General features: G+C 37.4%; 6 protein-coding genes across 8 annotated transcripts; 2 read left to right on the forward strand and 4 right to left on the reverse strand.

Annotated features, from left to right (window-relative positions):
* Positions 1 to 323: 323 nt before the first annotated feature.
* Positions 324 to 2,352, reverse strand: LOC106638218 (phosphotriesterase-related protein). Its single transcript, XM_014351290.2, has 7 exons — positions 2,219 to 2,352; positions 1,951 to 2,110; positions 1,670 to 1,860; positions 1,174 to 1,332; positions 913 to 1,077; positions 598 to 815; positions 324 to 526 (listed from the first exon to the last, which is right to left on the reverse strand). The coding sequence occupies exons 1-7, from the start codon at positions 2,238 to 2,240 to the stop codon at positions 395 to 397; spliced, it is 1,047 nt and encodes a 348-aa protein (XP_014206776.2). The 5' UTR covers positions 2,241 to 2,352; the 3' UTR covers positions 324 to 394.
* Positions 2,353 to 2,820: 468 nt separating this feature from the next.
* Cdc27 (cell division cycle protein 27) lies at positions 2,821 to 8,166 on the reverse strand. Of its 3 annotated transcripts, none has more exons than XM_089592218.1 (11): positions 7,943 to 8,166; positions 7,274 to 7,349; positions 6,677 to 7,208; positions 6,308 to 6,572; positions 6,050 to 6,235; positions 5,729 to 5,975; positions 5,470 to 5,650; positions 5,168 to 5,393; positions 4,647 to 5,096; positions 4,400 to 4,547; positions 2,821 to 4,321 (listed from the first exon to the last, which is right to left on the reverse strand). In XM_089592218.1, exons 1-11 carry the CDS (start codon positions 7,964 to 7,966, stop codon positions 4,197 to 4,199), a joined length of 2,460 nt encoding a protein of 819 aa, XP_089448344.1. In that variant the 5' UTR covers positions 7,967 to 8,166; the 3' UTR covers positions 2,821 to 4,196. The 3 variants fall into 3 exon arrangements, with proteins under 3 accessions (XP_089448344.1, XP_014206704.2, XP_014206703.2); XM_014351218.3 differs by having other exon boundaries at positions 6,335 to 6,602; positions 7,943 to 8,165; XM_014351217.2 differs by having other exon boundaries at positions 6,308 to 6,602; positions 7,943 to 8,165.
* On the forward strand, positions 7,958 to 9,879 carry LOC106638269 (integrator complex subunit 15). The gene is made up of 4 exons (XM_014351368.3): positions 7,958 to 8,537; positions 8,620 to 9,241; positions 9,310 to 9,605; positions 9,691 to 9,879. Exons 1-4 carry the CDS (start codon positions 8,450 to 8,452, stop codon positions 9,777 to 9,779), a joined length of 1,095 nt encoding a protein of 364 aa, XP_014206854.2. The 5' UTR covers positions 7,958 to 8,449; the 3' UTR covers positions 9,780 to 9,879.
* LOC106638270 (ribosomal RNA-processing protein 7 homolog A) lies at positions 9,834 to 11,035 on the reverse strand. The gene is made up of 4 exons (XM_089592219.1): positions 10,916 to 11,035; positions 10,439 to 10,783; positions 10,065 to 10,364; positions 9,834 to 9,984 (listed from the first exon to the last, which is right to left on the reverse strand). The coding sequence occupies exons 1-4, from the start codon at positions 10,950 to 10,952 to the stop codon at positions 9,899 to 9,901; spliced, it is 768 nt and encodes a 255-aa protein (XP_089448345.1). The 5' UTR covers positions 10,953 to 11,035; the 3' UTR covers positions 9,834 to 9,898.
* Positions 11,036 to 11,639: 604 nt separating this feature from the next.
* On the forward strand, positions 11,640 to 14,438 carry TRAM (translocating chain-associated membrane protein 1). Its single transcript, XM_014351275.2, has 7 exons — positions 11,640 to 12,048; positions 12,513 to 12,701; positions 12,790 to 12,905; positions 12,984 to 13,196; positions 13,271 to 13,380; positions 13,483 to 13,770; positions 13,850 to 14,438. Exons 1-7 carry the CDS (start codon positions 11,917 to 11,919, stop codon positions 13,945 to 13,947), a joined length of 1,146 nt encoding a protein of 381 aa, XP_014206761.2. The 5' UTR covers positions 11,640 to 11,916; the 3' UTR covers positions 13,948 to 14,438.
* A 277-nt stretch (positions 14,439 to 14,715) lies between these two features.
* On the reverse strand, positions 14,716 to 17,571 carry LOC111644101 (uncharacterized). The gene is made up of 6 exons (XM_089592105.1): positions 17,557 to 17,571; positions 17,127 to 17,293; positions 16,690 to 16,864; positions 15,877 to 15,927; positions 15,202 to 15,328; positions 14,716 to 14,963 (listed from the first exon to the last, which is right to left on the reverse strand). Exons 1-6 carry the CDS (start codon positions 17,569 to 17,571, stop codon positions 14,716 to 14,718), a joined length of 783 nt encoding a protein of 260 aa, XP_089448231.1.
* Between the last annotated feature and the right edge of the window lie 4,402 nt (positions 17,572 to 21,973).

Consider the following 21,973-nt stretch of genomic DNA (forward strand, 5'->3'; position numbering starts at 1 on the left):
TATGCTACGTAGGTGCTGACTGTATGAGCTCGTCGTTAAGGGAGCGGGTGTACTCTGGTTGTTACCACTAGGTGTACGTTCACTGTATCAAACGATCGATCGATGCATTTGAATCTGTAACGATTGTTGGATTCTTACTGTACCTACACATTAAGACACGCGCGCGTGTTTGTAACAACTATAATTCATAAAAAGTAATGCTATACCTATAGATGTAAAAAATGAACGTCAAAACCAAAAACGATTTTCTGCAGCAACGGCAGGTAAATTTTTCTAATTACGAAAGAGAAAAAGAAAAACCGTTGTTTTCTATATGTCAATAATTTTATTTGGTAAAATATAGATTGATACTATCGTTTGCATTATTTCAAGTATACTTATACACGCGATGGGATCACTGCGAGAGCCAATTTTTCGGATTCGTTATGGTAATGGCGTCAATGTCTTGCTCCGTGAATCCTTTGATTAGCATTTTCGGAACAACGTTGTTCAGTATGTGAGCGTACCCGTGACCGCCAAAGTTCATCTGCAACGAACAATTATGTCATAAAAAAAAAAACCAACCGATAAATTAATTGTATATATGGTCAGTTGTACCAGGCGATGTTTGGTGTGTATGTCGTGGCTCATCAGCAACTTATCCAACCTCCCGTCCTCCCTGATCAACAGCATTTTTTCGAGGCGTTGGGCGTCCGAGGGCATATCCGTGGACTCGTGCAACTGGTAGTACGAGCACTCGGTCCCAAAAAGATCGTACTGTAAGTACGAGCCCAATTCGGCGAAATCCAAAACCTCCTCGCCCCTCAGCAACGTTCCTTCCGCGAAAAAATATAAAATACATTGTACATTATTTCAGCTATACACACAAGTATATTACGATGGTAATACATTATCATTGTTATTATTTCGTACGGTCGAGGTGCGACATGACGGCCTTTGTGGCACTGCCCCCGGCTTCCGTGAAGATTCTCATAATTTCGAACGGGGCCGCGGCGTCCCTGCCGGGGTGAAAGCTCACCGGGCACTTGAGCTGCTCTTGCACGCGTGCCGTGGCTCGTATGGCTCTCTTCTCGAAATCTTTCAAATCGTAAGTTTTTTTTTTTTTTTTTTTTTTTATAATACGCACAGGTTGTACACATGGTACATCGATATTTATATTTTACCAACGTATACCTTCGATGGGCCAGGAACTCCCGACTTCGCCGATGAAGCCCGCCTTCACCGATGGATCCTCGTCGCAGCCCACCGTCAGTTCTTTCATCGCCACGTCGTACAGCTGTTCCTCCGTCGATTTTAAAACGCTGTCGTTTTGAGTGAGAGCTACGTAATGGCCTTTTTGGGACAAAAAAATTGGTTTTTTTTTTTTTTTTAACCGCCAATATCTTTCTTCAGTGGGGGATGATCAAGCTTGTCCTACTGCCAATTCACTTTATTATAGATATGAGTAGTTTGGGATATCACATCGTTTTCTCATATCACAACCAAACCAACTAGAAGTAAGATTAGCTGGAAAAAACTCACTTTTTTTTCCTACAGTAAATGGCATTTGTTTTTTTTTTTACATCTATTTTATTTTTTTATGGTTCATCCCAAAGCGAGATGTCAAAAAAAAAAGGGTCATTTTAAGCTTAATTCCTTCCCCGTAAAATATTCATGCAACTTGACGCACCAGTGCCGGCAATCACGTGTACCCCAGTTTTTTCGCTGACACTTCGCATCAGCGGGATATCTCGCTTTATACCGTGACTCGTGTTCTCGACGATCGTACCGCCCCCGCTTTTCTTGTAAAAGCCCACGTCTTCCAGCACAGCTGCTGCACTGTCGTCATCGTTGAATCTGATGTTGTACTTGCAGCCGTAGCTATACATATATGTATTAAACACGTTATCGTCGATTTGACATTTTTTGTCAAATATATTTTCCTATGTAGCATGATGTACTAGTACTTACGGGTATTGTTTGATAACACCGACGTTGGCCAGGTTGATGTGTCCACTGACGAAGTTTTGCAAAAGTTTCGGCGTTGGCGCGTAAAATTTGTCGAAATCCAGAGCCAAGTGCTCGTGAGTCAACACCCTGCCGAGCTCGGAGCTCCTCACTTGGCCCAAAACTTTGCGAGAGAAACGAGAGAAAATACGATGTCGTTGATAATTTGAAACGTTTATTTTAAGAAAAAAAAAAAAAAAAAAAAAAAAAAAAAGAAAAGAAATAGATTTACCAGTTTCGACGATTCCACTCATTTTTCCCTAGAGAGATGTATCTATATAATTTATACTTTCATTCAACCGAATATACTGTCTACTCAATTACTCAGCAGCTTGCTCGGACGGCTTTCATGTTTATAACACATTGATTGTAACGAAGCGAGCAAGGTCATACCGTGGCATCGTAGTATGAGTGTGAAAGCCACCCGTATCACATTGTAAATACGGCGCGTGTATTTATTGCTACTATATGGATACTATATGGGTTTAACCACGAATTTAAATAAATTTGTTTTTTTTTTTTTTAATATTCTGATTTGTCGGTCAGGAAACTGTTTATCCACCTGGTGATTCTAACGATTTGCGATAACTTTTAAGTTTAGTTCGATCTAAGCTTAGCTGGTTCTATACAACTAAAACGCTCAAAAAAAAGCACTTGTTTTGCGAGTAGTTTGAGAAGAAATGTAAAAAAGATGGCAAATATACATGTGTGAAAAGAAATTTAAAAAAAAAATGTTTTAGGAGTTAGTATATTTTATGTTGACATCAAATAAAATTTATCAAAACTTGAAGCAAAATATTATTTTTATGATATATGTATATATTTATATCACAAGTTTTTATGTTACATATACGAATGGGTATTACACCCCTGTACAAAAGGAAATCGCACTGATGTTCAAAGATTATTAGCGTAGCGTTAAAATGAAATTTGTTCTGCCTCGTTTTGAACATTGCACAGATTCGTATTCCCAGCGAGTATATTTCGCTATATACTCTTGACACAAAATTCTGTCGTAAACATGGAAAAAATTTTTTTTTCTCTCTACATCATTGTTTACTCGGAATTTAAAATTGATTGATTTTTTTCATTTCTTAAGTCGTGATTCCGCATCGAGCTCGTACGAAAAAAATGTATAAATTTTTTGTTCATGAATTTTTACATTAACTACATTTACCAAGCTTTTAATCTTGTAGAGTTAGGTATAAATGCTTTCAGTATGTTAAAGAAATACATTGTTTGATGCTTACAGTTAACTTTTTAAACCACGATTAAGTTTTACGTTATGGCTTCAATATTAAGGTATACGTTTACGCGTATGTGTGTGTGAGTCTGTGAGCATATACATTTACACGATCATTCAAAGGTAAGTTCAAGGAATTATTATAAAAAGGGTTCACGGTTTTGGTTAAACAAGCTTTACCTTTTTTTTTTGTATTAAATTATCGGATGTAAAATTACTTAGCGTTTGAGTAATGCAACAAAGCTTTGTTGTACAGTTCATCATGCAGATATGGGGATCTTTTCACTTGTTTTTGTTCGGCACATTGTATGAAGATATATGCTATCAAAAGCTTTTCAATAGGAATTAATATATATATTTTGCATCCTTATTTTTTTACTCGTATCTGCAATTTACATTCATTTCTTTCCATTGAATTGCTCTCAACATTTTTACACAAAACGCAGCTCCTCCATCGGATGCAGCTTAAAATTAACTCTGTCAATTCTACAGCTCCCAATAAGGAAAATTGCATTATCCGACTGGTCTCTTAAACGAGATTTGCCAGAATCACTCGACACATAAAATAATATAGATCATCAATAACACAATAATTTACAATAACAAAAGTCTCTGTCTCATCTAACCACTTAATTGAAATCACTCGACTATACTTTCTTTCTTTCTTTTTTTCTTTTTTTTCTTTTTTTTCTTTTTTTTTGGTTTCGCCTTTTCTTACACGTTTGTATTTTTTAATGTCATCTATCACTTGGACAAATTAAATTAAACAAATACTAAAGAAAATCAGACGTTGACTTCTTGTTATTCACTCGAGTCGTAAAAGGCAGCACAATGTATCAATGTAAAGTAGTTAATTTTTCATTAAAAATGTCCAGGTTTTGTTCTTTGTCACTGTCATGTCATACACTAACACGGCATACATCATCATATCACTCAAAAATTTCAGTACTTTAACTAATTTGAATCTTCATAAGCTATCATCGCTATCTTCTGCATTCGTCTCAATAGTTGCATTAGCAGCAACATTACTCCCTTCCCCGCTTGCTTCTCGGCTAGCTTCACCTTCGGTGGAACTTTGTTGCACTGGTTCATCTGATGAAAAAAAATATGTAAATACGGTAAATTTGTTTTAATTGTGCAATTAAGTGATTTTGAAAAATTTTTATTTACCAGATTGAGTTACAAGAGACTCGTCTTCATTTTGTCCTGGGCTTAAGATAGCTTCCTTTATTTGACTATTAATACCTTTCGGATCTAAATCTGTGGCCCAATTGAAGTACATCAATGCAAGATGAGTATTGCCTAATTTTTTATGAATCTGAAATATGCGCAATTATTGACGATCATATTATATAAAAAAAAAAAAAAAAAAAAAAAAAAAACTGATGTAATTTTTATAAAGTTTAACATCACTCACATTTCCTATCGAAAAATAGACTAGCGATTCTTTGGGTGCAATATTTTTCAGTTCTTCAAATTCAACAAGCGCTTCCGCGTGTCTGCCACTGTTAAAATTAATACTTGCGCGATGGAATTTGCAAAGTGTATTATTGGGATCGGCTTCAATTGCTTTGTTCAGAGTTTGCAAAGCCTGATCAACCTTCTTTAGAGCATTCTGCACGACTCCAATGTGACACTTTATCGTGGAATTGTGAGGATTTATATCCAAGGCCCTTTTGAAGTGTAACTCTGCCAAAGTGAAGAGTTCTTGTTTTGCGAAAATAGTACCCAGGCCAAACCAGGCATTGTAATGCCGTGGATCAAGCCTTATGGCATTTCTAAAAGCTGTCATTGCCTTGTCAAGCTCTTCAGTAATAACGTACTCGTGACCCAGAAGATTGTGTGCATACGAAAAATTTGGATTGACCTAAAAAAAATGGATGTAAGATGTGTTAATTACGCAGGTATTATTAGACGCTCTAAAATATAAACACTTACTTGAATAGCTCGATGCAAGAATTTAATAGCAGTTTCATGTTCAGTTTGTGCGGAAAATAAATTTCCAACGGCGCACCACGTTGCAGCTGAATTTCGATCTTCAGCAACAAGATCTTGGGCTAACGTCGAAAGTTGCACTTCAGCTGGTAAGTGCCACAATGTTGTACTATATATTTCCATTAACTCAGTTCTGTGAGGTTCCAAAGTTCTTACTTGTGAAAAATAGCTACAACAAACATTTGGATAAGAAAACTATGACAACTCAATACCAATTGGTCTCAAATTGCGAGAAGCTATTTTACCTGGCCGCCTTTTTATAATCAATCATTTCAAAATGTGCTTTAGCTAACATGGACAAGACCCAGCCAGTGTTATAATGGTGGCCTGGCAATGCAGTCAATATTTCAACTACTTCCATGCAATTGAATTGACACAAATTTTGATATGCCGTTCCGAGTTGTCGTAGCAAAGACATTAAACCCTCTATTGATTTGAAGAAAAAAAAAAATCTATACATGTATTAAAATTGATTTAACAAAGCGTGTTAAAAAACGCATGTACCTGCTGAATGTTTCTGAATAGATACTGGACTTGTGAGTGCTGCACTGTTACTTTGATTTAACGCATTAGTGTTGGCTACAATTTTTTCCGACGTGATAGTCTCACTTTTTTCCTTCTCATTTTTATTTTTTTCATTTATTTCGTTAAAACTAGTCTTAAGATTATTCTTTGCCAGTCTTGTTTTATTTTTTCTTAGTGGAGATTTTGGAGTAGCAAATTTACTTCTGTTTGGAGATTTGTTATTTTCCTAGAGTTTGAGAAAATATAATAATCCAGATTCTCCATTAATTTATTATTATCAAGTACATAATTATGACCCACCTTTACTGAATAACTGTGACTAAAAAGTCTTGATGACCTTCTAACGTTGAGACCTTGAAGAGTTGGTTGAGAGGGAATAGGTGTGGTTGGAGTAACAGTAATATTTGCGGTATTACTGGTATTTCCAGACTGTGAGAATACTAGCTTTCCTTGTTGCAATGGAGTTTCTTTTCGTGAAATTAATTGCTGCAAACAGAAAAAATAAACTTTATGAATTAGAAAATTTGTGACTAATGTCAATTGACAAGTTAATCTTACCCCAACATGGGCTTTTAAACTACTAACGCGTTTAGCCAAGCCTTTCTGGTCATTTGCTTCTGTGAGTGTCGAGTGATTAGTTAAAAGTGGAGGCTCTGGCGTGTTCATGTCCAAAGGTAGAACTCCAAAACTGGGCGTCAAAGGACTCATTGAACTACTAAACATACTTCGAAAACGTGGCGGTTTCGCGCGAGGCGAAATAGTTGAGCAACTATTATAATTTGTAATTAAATTTTGCGGACTTTCGTCTATCGAAGAGTGCAGTCTGATATTATTTGGCCCCTGAATTGGTGTTCTAAAAATAGTTTTAAAGCTTTGTTTTCTAGTATTTCATCAATCCACAATACACAATGAAAAATGAATACTCACATATTTAAGTTGTATGACGTTGGAGTGTTGGGAGCACTGGTATTAGGCACGATTAATTCTGGCTCTTGAATATTTAACGTGATGGGTGCACTACCAATACACGTCGATAAACTATCTAATTTATCCAACTGAAATATTTTTCCTGCATCAACCTTTTCGCCTGTGTTACATAATTCTTCGAAAGAATGCCACAAGAAGGGATTTAACTTTAAGGCCAGTTTGTGAGCTTCGTTTCCTTTTGCAGTCCTTGTCATTTTGTAACATACTTTGGCTAAAATTTGCAGACAAAAGCAAGCTTCATCCCCAAACTGGGCAACGATTTCATCAAAGTTTTTCAACTGCTTGAAATAGCCACCAATAATGGCTGCTTCTGCTTCTGCATATTTTTCCAAATCGTAGCAACATTTGGCTAGCAGAAATCTACATTGAGGTGAGCTTAAAGATCTCTTTGACAGCAATCCCTGTGCTTGCCTTACTTTACCAGAACGATAATAACAAGTTGCTAGTAGAAAAAGTGTTTCTTCGTTGTCCACTACGAATGGAACACCGAGGATTTAGTACTTGATGTTCAATGCAATGAAAAATCATTCAACCTACCTTCGGAAAAAAGTCTTTCTGCAAGGAATATTGCATCCGGGTAAGCATAGTGATTCAAGCAATGCCATATGGCTGCCTAAAAGTAAAATATTTTTCATTCAGTTATTTGACGCACATAGTGCCAATGTATCTCTAAGATATTAGAAAATTTCCAGCAACAAGTACTTATTTTACTTTCTCTACCCGATTTACGCTTTGAACATAAATTTCTCGATGTGTTGCAAGGCTTGTAGATGTACTAATTTTTATTTTTATTTTGCAAATACATTGTAAATAAAATTATACGAGATGCAGCATAAAAATACAAAAGCACTTAAAGTCATTGCAGAAGAGTACTTTTATCATTTCTGTTGTAAGTACGTCTACTGTTTCAGCATGAAATTCGTGATTTATATATTTCAAGCAAGTATATATGCATAAACAAAGATGAACAAATAATCCGTGAGCCGGGAGGCAGACGGGCTGATCATCATCATCATCAGGGTGGAAAGTAAGTAAGGGAGAGATCGAACTTATGAGTAAGCAAATGCTGTGCTGATGCACTTGTCCATGTTGTCGCAATGATAAGTAATCAATTTACCTCTATTATACCTATAGATCCGATTGGTATAGATATACATAATGATAAAAGCTACTCGCGAAATCGCAAATAAGGTTGACGATGCTTACTTGCACTGGCTCCTGTACAATCATTTTGGTTTCTGGTTTGCTCGGACGACTTCCTCAGGAACCTGGTAACACCACCACCTCGTCGTCCTCGCCTCCTCGTCGCTTTGGGCAGATCGTGGGTATATGTATTGCTGTTTTTTTATCCTCCCTGCTCTCTCAAGAATCCATCTTTACCCAGCAACTCTCCATTTCTTCACTCTACTGTGACTATATTATAGAGTCTACTGCTGCTGTTGTGCTATACAGTAATACAGTGTAGTGCTACTGATGCTATCTCACTCTTTGAAGCGAGAAGTATGCGGAAAGGCCAAAGTTGACAAGTTGACAACATTGCGAGCACATTTTATGAATCGCGCGAGAGCACGTGTGTGCTGGTACCACTGGCGTGTGTTTTGGGTCAAACTTCTTGCTCCCGAGAGTGTCCGAGGTTTGTTTTGATATTTTTTGATTCAGCAGAGCTTCGTTGTGCAAAACGTTTATTGTTTGTTGATTAAGTGGTTGTAATAAATGAGCGCTATGTCTGCGGGTGAAATAAAGCAATCCTTGAGAAAATTGGATTTTCCGGTAAATGCGAAAGAGGCGCTATGTCGAATAGGTTCGTCAATATTAATTTATTTACCATTATTTACTAACTTTTTGAGTATATGATTTTCGTTGAGCTTGATGTTGAATTTTAGAAATGCTGTGCGGCAGGTCGGGAAAACAAATGGATCTTCAATCGGAGCTGATGTCAGAATTTGTTTTCGGAGAAATAGACAGGCGAAAAAAACGCAACGTGCCTCATGCGATACAAGAATTAATATTGATCGATGTTTTTATTGATTTCTTTGAAAGTCCTGGTGGAAGTCCTGCAGTGAGGAATGCGGTTTTCTTGTCACTTTTTCCAGCGGAAACTCAGAGGCTCAAAATTTTGGGAAATCTGGTTTCTTTGAGCATAGCCATGCAGCAAAAAGCCGTTCTAAATGCTGCAGGTATCTGGATGCAACAGTTGGGCTCTACCTCGACGCAGTGCGTGGGCTTGGCAAAGCACCTAATAAATGATTACTTTGTTCTTATACCTGATTCAGCAGTGAGACTCAAACCGCTTCCTAATTTGGTTCCACATTTTACTGCTAATTTATTAACAGCAATTGGTGAAGTTTACAAAGATACAAATCCACCTATAGAACTGTTACAATTAGTGGGTGACTGGATCAATGATAATTCTAGCCTGCTACTAACTTCTCTAACGGATAATCCTGCACTTCCTACTGGTAGTATCCCCATGACTCCAATAACACCGATAGCAGGCCTCTTTAGGTAGTACATGTTCACTTATTTTAACAAAATATTAAAATTCCTTTTCTTTATCATGGTAATTTTTATAGGTGGTGTGTATTAAGTCCACTGAGGATATCGAAAGAAAGTGCAGATAAGGAAGAACAACAAAAGTGTTATTCGAAAATACAACAGTTGTTGATGGACGCCGTATTGAGATTAAAAAATAATGAGAGCAACAAGCACGCAATTTCCGCCCAACATTTAGCGTCAACTACTCGAGCGTTGACAGATACGTTACAGGATAATGCTGAATTGGAAACTGTTTGCAAAGATCTCGCTATGGAAAGGCTTGCTCAGTCAGTAAGTTCTGCAATGTCTGCCAACTGTATATATGGGAATAAGCGTAAGTGTTTTAAAGGCTATTTTTTTCTGTTTCTTGATAAACCTTGAAAATTTTATTTTGAAAGTAAAATGATAATTATTTACAGAGGAGCTGCTTGCTCTCCTACAGCCACTTGCTTATCAGCACTTTTTAATTGAATGGACCCTTCAAACATACACATCTAAAGCTGCATAAATATCAAACAGTCGTCCATTGTAAATTGGTAAATTTGTACATAAAAAAATAATCGTTTATCCATAAATTTATTTACAAAACAATACAATAGTTATTTTACAAATTATATTTATAAATATTCAAAAAGGTTTGAAATTTCTTTTAGCTTTAATTTGTTCTAGTTTTTTCTTATCTAATTCAAATTTCTTACGGAGTTCTGCTAGACCTGTAATTAAGAAGAATAAATATTTTAAATATTAAAAAAAAACTAACTTTTTTCTTCAAGTGACTCGTTTTTTTACTTACGTTCTTTCTTAGCTTCTCTAATTTGGAAAGTATAAAAGTTCAATAGCTCTCTTTTAGGTTTCTTAATTTCTTCCTTGGCATGAATTTTTTTGAATGTTGATTCCTTTCTAGCGACAGCCAACTTTCCTCTCTTTTTTTTACTAGTTACAGTTGTCCACCCATCACTATCTACCTCTTCAAGCATTTTTTCTTGATCTTTTTCTTGTTCCTTTTTCTTGTCAAAGTTAATTAAGCATTGGTTAATTATTTCTTTGATCTTAGATTCATTTTCTATAGACTCGTTATACTGCTTACACCATTCTAGAAATAAAAAGTCAGTTTTATTAAAAATAAAAAAAACAGAAACAAACAAACATAATAAAGAATAAGCTTACTTTCAATTCCTGTTAATACTGGTACACTACTTGTGTTCAAAGTTAACGTAAACTCTGACTTCAGAGATAAAGCGTTTTTCACAGCTTTTTCCTTTGCAAATACTATGTAAGCCGTTTTGAAACCTAAATTTTGATCTGGATTTTCAAGGAACTTGACAAGTTTCACAGCTCCACAAACATCACCAAACACTTGAGTCACAGATTCCGTTGTTGCATAGGGCGGTACATTTAATACAAAGAGAGTTTTTCCTTTTGGATATTCTGGAGCTTGATTTTTCACCGAATATTCTTTCATAAACAATTGATGTCTATCCGAACTCGTTGTACCGTAGCGAACCCAAACAGCTGAAATTATAATTAAATAATTTTTTAGATCCGATTGAATGAACAATACAAGTCTAACCTCGAAGCAAAATTTCAATAAATGAGCAAGAAATCAAATAAAAATAACTTTTGACTTAATGCAAAGAGTCTAACTTTTAAAATTGTTTTCCATCTTTTTATTGACTGTCATTCTCCAATTGTTGATTTCTCCAAATTGTAAATACCAGACACATGCATGAGGCAAACCAGCATGGGACAACGAATCACGACCAAGTATTTTGGCCCGTTTATGACATTTGTGTTTTTCTGAAGTTCAAGGATTCCAACTGTTCCAAGTTCCAAGAGAATTACAGCGGTAAGATTTAAAAATTTTCGAAGATTGGAGAAAAGTACAATTTAAGAGGCACATCATATTGAGATAAAAAAATTGATGTAAGATTTTTTAATATTTATTGGAAAATTTAAATAAAAATTAATCATTTCACCTCTGCATTGCCCTAAATAAAATTCATTTAGTACTATACTTTTTTTGTACTTATATACCACATGTTTTCATGCAGACTTAATATTTTTTAGATTAAAAATTTATTACAGGGCTATATATCTAAACAAATGTTACATCAAAGAATTTCTACTACACTCACAAAAGTGCGTCTCAAAAAAAGAATTTTCTAAAGTTTTGAAGACTCTTCTAGAGGGTGTCAATTTCTTGCGAAATCACTCAAGGTGCGGAACAGACAGTCCAATACTTAGAGAATATATACATGTATATATTCTCTAAGGTCCAATAGAATACTGTCTGCTCGCTGCGAATGCGGAAGCGGAACGTCTCAACGTCGGAACGTGCGGTCCTGGTGTATATATACATATATAAAGTGGTGGCGTGGCATCTTTCACGCTATAAGCCGATCTTGTCTTGCACTGTGGCCGATACTTAATTACCCGATAAGTATTATTCGATCTTCACATCAGAGTGTGGCGGCAGCGGGCCCTGAGCTAAGAGTATTTAAATCCAAGATATTCCGAGCCCCAGAGAAGAAGAAGCAGCAGCAGTGTGCCGTTAATCCTAGCAGTCACGCACCAGCAGTGAGAGAGAGAGTACAGGGTTCAGTCCACCGTGCTTTTTTATTCTCCCAGGACACGACTACGCCAGTATGGTCGCGGTCAAGGGCAGGAAGAGCTCCAACAAGAACCCGCCGATTCTCAGCCACGAGTTCGTCATCCAAAATCATGCGGACATTTTTTCCTGCGTGGCGATGGTCTTCGTTGTTGGTCTTATGGTTCAGGTATGCTTATGACAACCACCATCACCACCGTGCTCTATTTTTTGAATTGTACCGGGTTGGCCGAATAACAATCGTTTGCTTTTTTTTTAACTAAGAGTATACCCATGTATGTGCTCCAATAGCGGCTCGTCCGCGAGAGAAAATCTCCCATTTTTTTCAAGAGATTCGATACCTTTGCTCTCGTTATTACTATTTATGTTTACGTTTTTCTAGCGTTGTGTTTACAAAATGACCTATTAACAGTGTATTCTTGACTTACCATACATTTTAACAAATGACTTTGTGGACTATTTATGGCTGCTGCTGTTATCAGCTGTTGCCATATGTTAGTGTCACAAACTACGATAGTTCTTTGATTACTTGCCAAATTTCGTTTCGATTTTGAGATAAGATCATCGTTGATGATGATAATCAATTTGTTAACAGTTTTTGTCAAAATTTTAATTCAACTATTGTTCCAATAGGCGACATCACCATGGGCCTACACCTTCATTGCTCTTCACCACAATGCTACATCTCTGATTTCAATCGATGGTACAGTCCCTCCTCAGCCAACCAAGTATACAACTGGATGGAAGGACGCTTGTGCAGTTTTCTTTTATTTTCTCATCACAATTATCTTGCATGCTGTTATTCAAGAATACTTTTTTGATGTAAGTTCCACCTGGGATTGCTGCTTTTATGTTTATTTAATTACGTATTAGTTAAAAAGTTTGTCTTGTATAACTACAATTTTTACAGAAAATATCAAAACGCCTCAAACTGAGCAAAAGTAAGCTATCTAAATTCAATGAGTCGAGCCAGTTAGCTGTCTTTTATGCTATTTCCGTGATTTGGGGGATAGACATCATTATAAGGTTGATACTCAGTTGATTTTATTACTAATAATGGCTTTTTTGTTAACCAATTTTAATTTTTACATTTTTATATTTCAGAGAAAACTTTATTCCCAATGTATCTCTACTGTGGAGCGATTATCCAGCTCCAATGTCGTTTTCTCTTAAATTATTTTTCATTGGTCAATTGGCCTATTGGTTTCATTGTTATCCAGAATTGTACTTCCAAAGAGCTAAGAGAGAAGAAATTCCCAGTAGAATTGTTCAAGCAACTATTGGCTTAGTATTTACAACTGCTGCTTACATTTTAAAGTATGAATTACGATTTTTCTTAATGTTAACTTATTTTCAAATCACGTTAAGTCTTAATCTGTCAAATATTTTAGTTTCCAACAAGTTGCCCTCGTTTTAATAGTTCTTCATCATGCTGGGGAAGGTCTCACACATAGTGCTAAACTGATTCATTTTGTGGATCAAAAAGAAAAGTCATCCAAAGGTGAATTATTCATTATTTATTATAATCATTATAAATGTGTTTGTAAAAAGTATTATAATATGACAAAAATTTGTTTTTAAAAATATTTCCCATTACTTACAGCGGCATTTATGTTGGCCAACACGGTGTACGTTGCTGCTAGAATTTTGTCTGTTTTAACTGCAGCCCTTGTTTTTATTTATGGTTTGGGACAGTTTGAAGGAGTTTTAAGCGTTAATGAAGGACACTTCAACATTCCGCCAATTCGATTTTCTGCGTTTGGAGCCGTTGTTTTATTCCAACTTTATTTGGCATACATTTTCTTAAAGTACCAGCGTAAACGTTCAAAAGAAATCGAGCCTCCAGTTCAAAAAGCTAAAGTAATTAAACAAAAACCCAAGAAAAAAGAAGGTTGGTCTCTCAATTATTCTTGATTGATTTTTGTTAAGAGATTGAATAATTGAATTATATCTTGGTTTATTAAAAACAGTAAACAAGAAATCTGGTGGTTCCGAAGATGATGCCGACTCAGATCAAGGGGCAAAGAAAAATCTCCGACCAAGACCTGCTGCTGCGAAAACGAAATAAATTGTTCCTCCTTGTCATTTGTCCAAAAATTCATTTTCACAATGGATGAAAGTAGAAGAACGTTTCGTCAAGACTTTTCGTGGCATCTTTTTTCTTCCATTCATAAATGTACGACGATATTTTGCATAACAAGACTTGAATCGAAAATAAGCATAGCATGTTATCAGGTGAAATTATTGCTGCATCGATGGTGCAAGCTCCTGCCTGAAACCGCGTTAGATATATACGTTTATATACATATAAGATTATATTTGACAATTGAAAAATATGAATCTACACATTCACGTGTGTGAGTATATTTATATAAATATATTTTTAATAATATTGAACAGAGGTTTTGAAGCGCTAGCGCTAGCTGTTTTTCCAGTTTATTCTTGTTTACTTAATGACATATCTTTTCATGCAAATTGTGCAATAGATTTTTATGCGAAACAAAAAAAAAAAATCAAATCTTTTAGAGTATAAAAAAATACACGCTTTCAATTTTTTTACGAGCTATTTTTTATTAAACAACCGACTACGATGATAATCATCATCATCCTCATCATAATCCTATACTTGTAGTGTATAATTTTATTAATATTATTATTATTACCATCACTATTGTAATAGTTGTATATGCAAAAGTAATCTTTGTCGCTCAAAGTGCAATCTTCCCCTTGGCGCATAAACAGTGAACGTTGCGAGTCGGGAAGTCAAAGATTTCTTAGCGAGGATAATAACAGCTGTCGTTCTCTCCAAGTCGAGCTGAAACGACAAATTCCAGCGTCATTCGCTCTCCTCGTCTTTGGGGACGCTGTTTTCGCTACGCTTGGATTTGCTCCAACCACTGGGCTGTGAGTGATAATGCACGGGAGCACCATAGTGCCCGTGTCCGTGCAGCCCATGGAGACCGTGGAGTCCGTGAACACCGTGAAGCCCATGGAGGCCGTGAAGACCGTGAAGACCGTGAAGCCCATGGAGGCCGTGGAGTCCGTGAATACCGTGGAGTCCATGAACACCGTAGCCATGAAGCCCTGATAAATAAGACGGATTAAAGTATATTAAAAAAAATTTATTCGATTTAATCTTATTACCAGAAAAAACAACCATTAAAATTGATTGATTGTTCGCAAGCCGATATAAATTTCGCGTCAGTTTACTTTATTTTGTTAATTTGTCAAACTAATTTACTGCGGCTGAGAATACTAAAAAAAGATCGATTGATAATAAATTCGCTTGAACCAACTGGAGGGAATTTTTATTGTTTTTTACCAGAGTAGTGTCCTCCGTGTCCAAGGTAGGCGCCCGCGTGAGCGTGATGATGATGTCCGTGGTGTAGATACACCGGTACCGGTTGCTTTATGGGCACTGGATACGGTATGGCAACCGGGTGCTTCACCTTTTTTTTTTTTTTTTTTCATATGAAAATGAAAATTGTAATCACATCGATATTGGAAATGCGGTAAACATTTTTGCGATTCGTGACACCTACGATTAGCTCGACTAGCGGTATAGAGAAGCAAAAAATTTATTACTTTTTTTATGCATAGTTTGCCTTTTTTAGTTTTAGCACAGCTTAGGATAAAGTTTCATGAATATGTATTAGCTGAAAAATGAGAATGCAAGCGTAGAGTTGACAATTATCAGTATTTCCAATTTTTAATTGAAGATTGTTTTATTTCGCTTTCGATTACTTTTCCAACCAACATTTTTACTTAATGATTTTAAGCTGTGATTCAACTGAAAAAGCGAAACCGTAATTTTTACCAAATTGTATTTTTTAAATTATTTTTTTAGGGCAAAAGTAAAAATCATGCCACAGGCCATTATTGTACCACAAGGCACATTCAGGAGTCTTAGGGTTTAAATTTGTATGATTCGCAAAAAAATGTTTCGATTCCCTGGTAATTGTTTGAAAAAGTTATGACACATAGTAAGGTACATTACCGCAATTGGTACTGGTACTGTTTGTACGTGTTGGATGTGAATTGGTACCGCCTGTAATTAAAACAATAGTTAATTTATATTTTTTCTTTCTATTCTCTTTTCAGAAGATTCAGTATTTGAAAAAATGCATCTTTTAAAAAGTTTTTCTTGGCAAAATATAATAAAAATCGATAAAACATTTAATCCTCATGATAAGAGCAATCAACGTAAAACTTCATTTTTCAAATTATCAACCTCATGTAATTAGTTACTTTGTAATCATATTTGCGACTCTACTGAAAAATGTAATTTAGTTTGTAAAATATTTCGGAACAATTTAATTTTTTTTTTTTAAATATATATACCCACGTCATGCTATACTGTATTTTTTTTTTTAAATTACATAATGTAATATAAATTGTAAACCATTAAACAACAACTGTTTCGAAAACAAGTAAAAGTATCCGCATTACGATAACAAAAAATACTAGGCGCGGAAGTTTACCGTCATGAGATCCCAACGTTTTTGCCGGAGAACAAATCTGTTTGGAAAATCCGTAAAAACTTTCGTGAACAGGCAATTAGTTGACTTTTAAGTGTGTGGCCAAATTAATGTACACAATGACAGACTTATCGAGTACGGATACTTTTTCAATTTTTTACCAAAATCGTTTATGCTAAATCAATTTTTTTTTTTTTTTCAATCACTTCGTACAACATAGACAATGCTAAATAATGACGGATAAAAAAAAAAAAAAAAAAAAAATGCCCTTTATTCAGAAAAGAAAAAAAAATGTATGGAATAATTGAGCCCAAGAGACTGCAATTGTTTACCTGGGGGTAGGGAACCGCGATGGGCCTATCAATGGGCACTGGAATGACTTTTTCTACGGGCACGGCGACCGGCTTCTCCACGACAACGTGCTTGGTCACGACGACGGGCACCGTCTTCACGTGGTGCGTCTCGTGTTTTATCGGCAGACCCACGCTCGCCTTGCCGTACTGCCACCTGCGACATCATAGTACATATAGATTATTCATTGAGTCGATGGATAATCGTTTCACATCTACATCGGTCCGATAATTGTATCAAATGTACATTATACACACCAAGTCCTTTCTCATGTAAATAGCTGAAATCGCTTCATCGAGTCGAAAAGAAAAAAAAAAAATTACGACATGACGGAGCGATTTGGACTATGAATTGTGAAGCATTTTTTTGATTTGACATTTTAAGAATTTTATTTTGCGCTACAGAGTGTAGGGTTTACCCCGCGGTGTCCAGCGGCAGACTAGCAGCAACGGGATGTCCGAGTCCGTAGCCCCCGTAAGGCCCGGACAGGCCCACCCAGCCGTCATTGAGTATTCCTCGCTTCTGCTGGATCGATGTTTCCGAATCGCCGGCTAGCGCTTGGCTGCACCCCAGCGCCAGGATCAACTGAAACATCGTTTTTTTTTTTTTTTTTGTTATTTTTATTGTTATTGTTACAATTTTCTTGAAATTTGTGAATTTTTATTTTCTTGTTTGCGAAACAATTTGAATTTAATCGCACTGATTTTACTTGTAAGAGTTTACAAGTAACGGCTCATCAATGACCAAAGCCCTCGACTCTGGAGAAGTCGAAAAATATGAAAAAAAAAAAGATCGGTATCGGTATAACGTCTCCGGGAAGACAATGAAAAGTGCCAGAGCTCGCTCACCAGGCTCCCCAACATGATGCGATTGCGCGCGACTCTGATGGCTGTTGTACTCTCGCGCCGTGGTTTATACTTTTATACTCGGGTGGCTCGAGATCGGTACCTGGTCCAAACGAGCCGATCGCGCGTGTATACCTTTCCCATCGCAGTTTCCGGGCTCGAGCTTCGGAAGCGATCGACAGGACCGGATAAACGGGAGCGCTTACCTCGCCCTGGCCATAAAGCCACTCTCTCCGATGGAGGAGTCACGCGGAAGTACCCCGGCTAGCTCGGTGTCATTCTTTTACTCCAAAAGTCGCCTCGAGCCTCGTTTCGCTTCCTATCTCTTTTTTTTTTCCGCGACCTAACGCAACGACAGCGTGCACCAGTTAATATTTAATCCATTCCATGTTACGCGTGTGTATACAGCTCGAGGGAAAACCATAAATTATTGGCGAAAACCAAGAACAATCGGATCGGCTAATATTCTCATCTCACCCGTATACATATATGTTTGGGTAGTTGCACCTGTGCATGATGGCCAACGAAAGTTAATTGTTATTTCAAGGTGGACGCTTGCTTATACTTCCGGTGAAACCAAGATGCCCCGAAAAGAGCTGCTCCAGAAATTCCAGTGCCCGACGCACTTTCAATTATACATACACGTGTCCGCGCCCACCTCATTTACCCCCCTTTTTTCTTCATTTTACTCAAAGATTACGAAATACAAATCCTCGTAGTCATGAAATTAATTATCCTCTAACAACGAAAAATCGCTGATTATAATGCATCGGAGTATCAATGTTTTTTTTTTTCTTTCGCACATGTAACATTTAAATCGGTATCCACATGTATACATACATGTACATCACAATTACATAACGATGTTTAAAAATAAAATTCGCAGGTAAGTATATTATACGGAGGAAAAGAACAACAGAGAGTATATATATATATATATATATATATACATATCATGGAGCTCCTGCGTTGCCGGGTAATTGCTTTCCGTGCCCGTACGTGTACACATACATATATAGGTATACAATAATGTATGAGTGTGTTTTCCGGACGACTTTCATTTTCTAAAGTCAAGTTTGCCGCACGTACATACGTATACATGTAGGTATAAGTCGCACGCGCGATTCATTATTCATCGCGATACTTTTGCCACCAACTATTTGCTCCGGTGCACTGTAAGTATATATATACATATACATATATTTTTTTTATATTATAGTGCTTTACGTCCGGCTCCTATAAAGGGCACTACTACACAGGGCACTTAGCACTTTGGAGAAGGAAGGGAAGAGGGATAGGAGGCCTCACATTACTGGGAGGGGGGTAGGGGGAAATTAGGCAACTGTGCTGCGAGGAGGTCGCCTAAAACCTTCCTCGAGGAGCATTGCGTGGTGAAAAAGCACATGTGAAAAATCTCAGAGGTAAAGTCGCACTAGCCGAGAATCGAACCACGGTCTACCCCCGCGTCCCAAAATCCACGACCTAGCCGACCGAGCCACCTCAAAGGAGCCAGACGTAGAGCACTCTAATATAAAAAAAAACCATATATATATGTGCTTCTGATTAGCTATATACTATTTGCGATAACCACTTCATGGTTGATTTATTGCCCAAATGAAAAATTAAAACGAGGAAAATTTATCAACTCTAGTCGTAAGAAGTAGAAAAAATAATTTAAACAATGAATACGTATGTATATCAGATTATTTTAATTTTTTTTTTTACTTTTCGCGGGGTGTATACGACAAACGTGCCATAAAATACGCATAAAATATTATGGACACGCACGGCGTGAATTGAGCAATTAGAAATTCATTAGGAAGCCCGAGAACTATAGGGTGCTGGATGCATTTGCACGTAATGTATATATACATGTATAGGAGGAGGAAATACGGACGATAAGCATCTAATATGATAATAGGGTGCGAGAAGCTTGTCAGTGTGCCAATGTAAGCAGGTACATGTATATCGGTGTAGAGAGAGAGCGAAAGTAGAATCGGTACTTCATCAGTATTGACGAGTCGTCTTCGCTTGTCCATTAGGTCCCCCCCTGTGCACGGTATAAATACTTTTCCGGAGCCAAGAGCCTCGGACAATCGTGATTTTCGTTCTACCGGCCATTCATCGATCGCGATCATGGAGCTCTTACCGGTATAACATACACACACGTCATATATGTACATATTATTTGCATGGAAAAAAAAAACAAAAAAACAAAAAAAGTGCACACCCCAGTGTCTCTCAAAGTCCAAGTGTAAGTTCCCAAGTGGCTGGAGCAAGGCGTAACCCAACATTCGTTGCCGATCTTTGCAGGTACTGTGGCGGCTGTCGGTGAGTTTGTTGCTGTTGGTGCTACTGGTGGCCCAGAGCCAGCAGGCGGCCTCGAGTGGCAATTCCGAGGTGATCAAGCATCAGGGCCCGAGCCAAGGGCATCCGAGTAAAATAGCGAGGCGACAGGACACGAGGGGCCTCCTCCAGCTGGGCTACGGGTTCCAGGAGCGGACCTCGCCGCAGCTCGTCTACGGCCCGCCCCAGCCGGTACCCGCCGAGCCCGAGTTCGTCCCCCAGGAGTCGGCACCCTTGACGCAACCCCTGCCCGTGGGACCTGCCCCGTTCATCCACCACCCCTTCCGTAAGCTATAGGATCTTTTTTTTTTGGAATTTCGTTTTTTTTTTTTTTTTTTTTTTGCCCAGTACCTACAACGTCGTACTTTTTCATTGACAAACGATGGTTTTCGTTTCGAGAAATTATCTAAGAAAATCAATAATTATTGTCCGGCAGAAAATAAATGTCACTCAAAATATCTTTAAAACGTAAAAGTATATACAACACAAGGATTAAATCGTTGAAGCAAATATTTAAATTACGTGGTGTGACTTGGTAGTCAGATAAACTCGTAGTACCGATTTTCTTTCATCTCGTACTTTAGCTTCGTAAATTGAAAATAAAAAAATTTTCTGTTAAACTTTTTCTAAAATACGTATTATACATGCTAACTATCAAATAACACACAAAGCCCATGAACACTAAAAGATGAAAAAAAATCGACTGGGATCGGTTGTAATAATACCATTGAACATTATTATTGATACCTGCACAATAAAAGGCTGGGTCGAGGAGATAAAAAAAAAAAAAAAACTTTTACTTTTCAGTTCCAGCTGGTTTCGGGTTGCTACCCGCTCCACTGCCCGCACTGCCGGTCCCAGCGGCGGTACCAGCCCTTCCGGCACCAGTGCCGGTACCCGCAGCGGTACCAGCCTTTCCCGCGCCAGTGCCACCTCCCGTGGTTCAGACCATAACCAAGCACGTGCTCGTCGATCGGCCCGTACACTATCCCGTGCACGTACCCGTTGTCTTACCGGTCAACAGATACGTACCCGTGCCGAAACCCATTTACATACCCGTCCGCACCCTCTACCATTCTCTACTGACGCGTGGCTGGAAGTAGAATCACACACTCCTCGCTGGCCTATACTTACCACCAAGATACATACCTTGAAAATCATCGTATATCTTTTTGATTGTATTTATTTTTTCTTACCGATTAAACATTGACTGATTGCGCGTGGATGAACGGCTTATTCCTTTTCGTGCCCGAAAGACCCTTCCTCGTCGTCCTTTTGTTCCAATAAAAATGTATGCTTACGTGATGGGTATCGTCAAAACATATTTACCCGAGACCTTGATAAGTGTACGTGCCTATGTGCTCGAGGAGAGAAAGAGCCGAGGTGTCCGTAATTAGCGCTGGTTGAAAAATAAACAAAGGGGTCGAAGGTTACGTAGCTCTGGTGTGGCCGCGGCTGAGGTGACAAATACTCCACCCCCCTCGTCAGCCAAGGGTCATAAGTTATGCATCGCCACTTAAGCTTGGGGAACAAAGGTCGAGGGAAGTTTAATTTTTTCCTTCTTTTTCTTTTTTTTTTTTTTTTTTTCGCTTATATCCGCCTTTACTTGGAAATTCATGCGACTTGCATCATCACGGCTACGATTTATTTACCGGGAAGGAAAAACCATCGAGACTGGAAAAATTATGACTCGTGTGTGCTTTTAAAATATCACGCATGACGAGACGCTTTTGGATCATGCAGTCTTACGAATTGAAAATTCAACTCCACTGTTTGTGAAAATTTCTATTAGCTCGATTTGTTAATTGGTTAGCCGATAATTTAAGAATGAAATGTCAATGAATCGCAGGTAAGTGTAAATGGATCCAAGAACAAATATTTTATGGACCTTTTAAACAAATAATTTTGAAAAGTTTATTTTTTTCTTTAAAAATGCACCATTTTTGTCGAAATATTTTTCATCGCAATAACGCAGGACAATTACACACCCTGTCACGTCTGTAAGTGAGTTGAATCTGTGTGACGGAATTGTAAAAGTTCCATTTTCATAGAGCTGGTGAAATGGTCAATTATA

Source organism: Copidosoma floridanum, unplaced genomic scaffold, assembly GCF_036245765.1.
Source record: "Copidosoma floridanum isolate Cflo_tuat_1 unplaced genomic scaffold, Cflo_Japanese_pri ptg000014l, whole genome shotgun sequence".
Lineage (NCBI taxonomy): Eukaryota > Metazoa > Arthropoda > Insecta > Hymenoptera > Encyrtidae > Copidosoma > Copidosoma floridanum.

Bases quoted from the DNA above. Each gene is read 5' to 3' on its own strand.
- LOC111644101 (XM_089592105.1), bottom strand. The intron at 15,928-16,689 runs GTAAACAATTGC...TTTTAATTACAG, and splicing joins TCGCGGTTCCCTACCCCCAG to GCGGTACCAATTCACATCCA. The intron at 14,964-15,201 runs GTAAAAAACAAT...CTTATTTATCAG, and splicing joins ACACGGAGGACACTACTCTG to GGCTTCATGGCTACGGTGTT.
- LOC106638269 (XM_014351368.3), top strand. From the start codon at position 8,450: ATGAGCGCTATGTCTGCGGGTGAAATAAAGCAATCCTTGAGAAAATTG. The intron at 9,242-9,309 runs GTAGTACATGTT...TAATTTTTATAG, and splicing joins CCGATAGCAGGCCTCTTTAG to GTGGTGTGTATTAAGTCCAC. The intron at 9,606-9,690 runs GTAAGTGTTTTA...AATTATTTACAG, and splicing joins CTGTATATATGGGAATAAGC to AGGAGCTGCTTGCTCTCCTA.
- LOC106638218 (XM_014351290.2), bottom strand. From the start codon at position 2,240: ATGAGTGGAATCGTCGAAACTG. The intron at 2,111-2,218 runs GTAAATCTATTT...TCTCTCGCAAAG, and splicing joins GAGTGGAATCGTCGAAACTG to TTTTGGGCCAAGTGAGGAGC. The intron at 527-597 runs GTACAACTGACC...TGTTCGTTGCAG, and splicing joins TACACACCAAACATCGCCTG to ATGAACTTTGGCGGTCACGG.
- LOC106638270 (XM_089592219.1), bottom strand. From the start codon at position 10,952: ATGACAGTCAATAAAAAGATGGAAAACAATTTTAAAA. The intron at 10,784-10,915 runs GTTAGACTCTTT...TTATAATTTCAG, and splicing joins GATGGAAAACAATTTTAAAA to CTGTTTGGGTTCGCTACGGT. The intron at 10,365-10,438 runs GTAAGCTTATTC...TTTTATTTCTAG, and splicing joins AGTATTAACAGGAATTGAAA to AATGGTGTAAGCAGTATAAC.
- Cdc27 (XM_014351217.2), bottom strand. From the start codon at position 7,966: ATGATTGTACAGGAGCCAGTGCAA. The intron at 7,350-7,942 runs GTAAGCATCGTC...TTTTACTTTTAG, and splicing joins TTGTACAGGAGCCAGTGCAA to GCAGCCATATGGCATTGCTT. The intron at 6,603-6,676 runs GTGAGTATTCAT...AACTATTTTTAG, and splicing joins ACGTCATACAACTTAAATAT to AACACCAATTCAGGGGCCAA.
- TRAM (XM_014351275.2), top strand. From the start codon at position 11,917: ATGGTCGCGGTCAAGGGCAGGAAGAGCTCCAACAAGAACCCGCCGATT. The intron at 12,049-12,512 runs GTATGCTTATGA...TTGTTCCAATAG, and splicing joins TTGTTGGTCTTATGGTTCAG to GCGACATCACCATGGGCCTA. The intron at 13,197-13,270 runs GTATGAATTACG...CAAATATTTTAG, and splicing joins ACTGCTGCTTACATTTTAAA to TTTCCAACAAGTTGCCCTCG.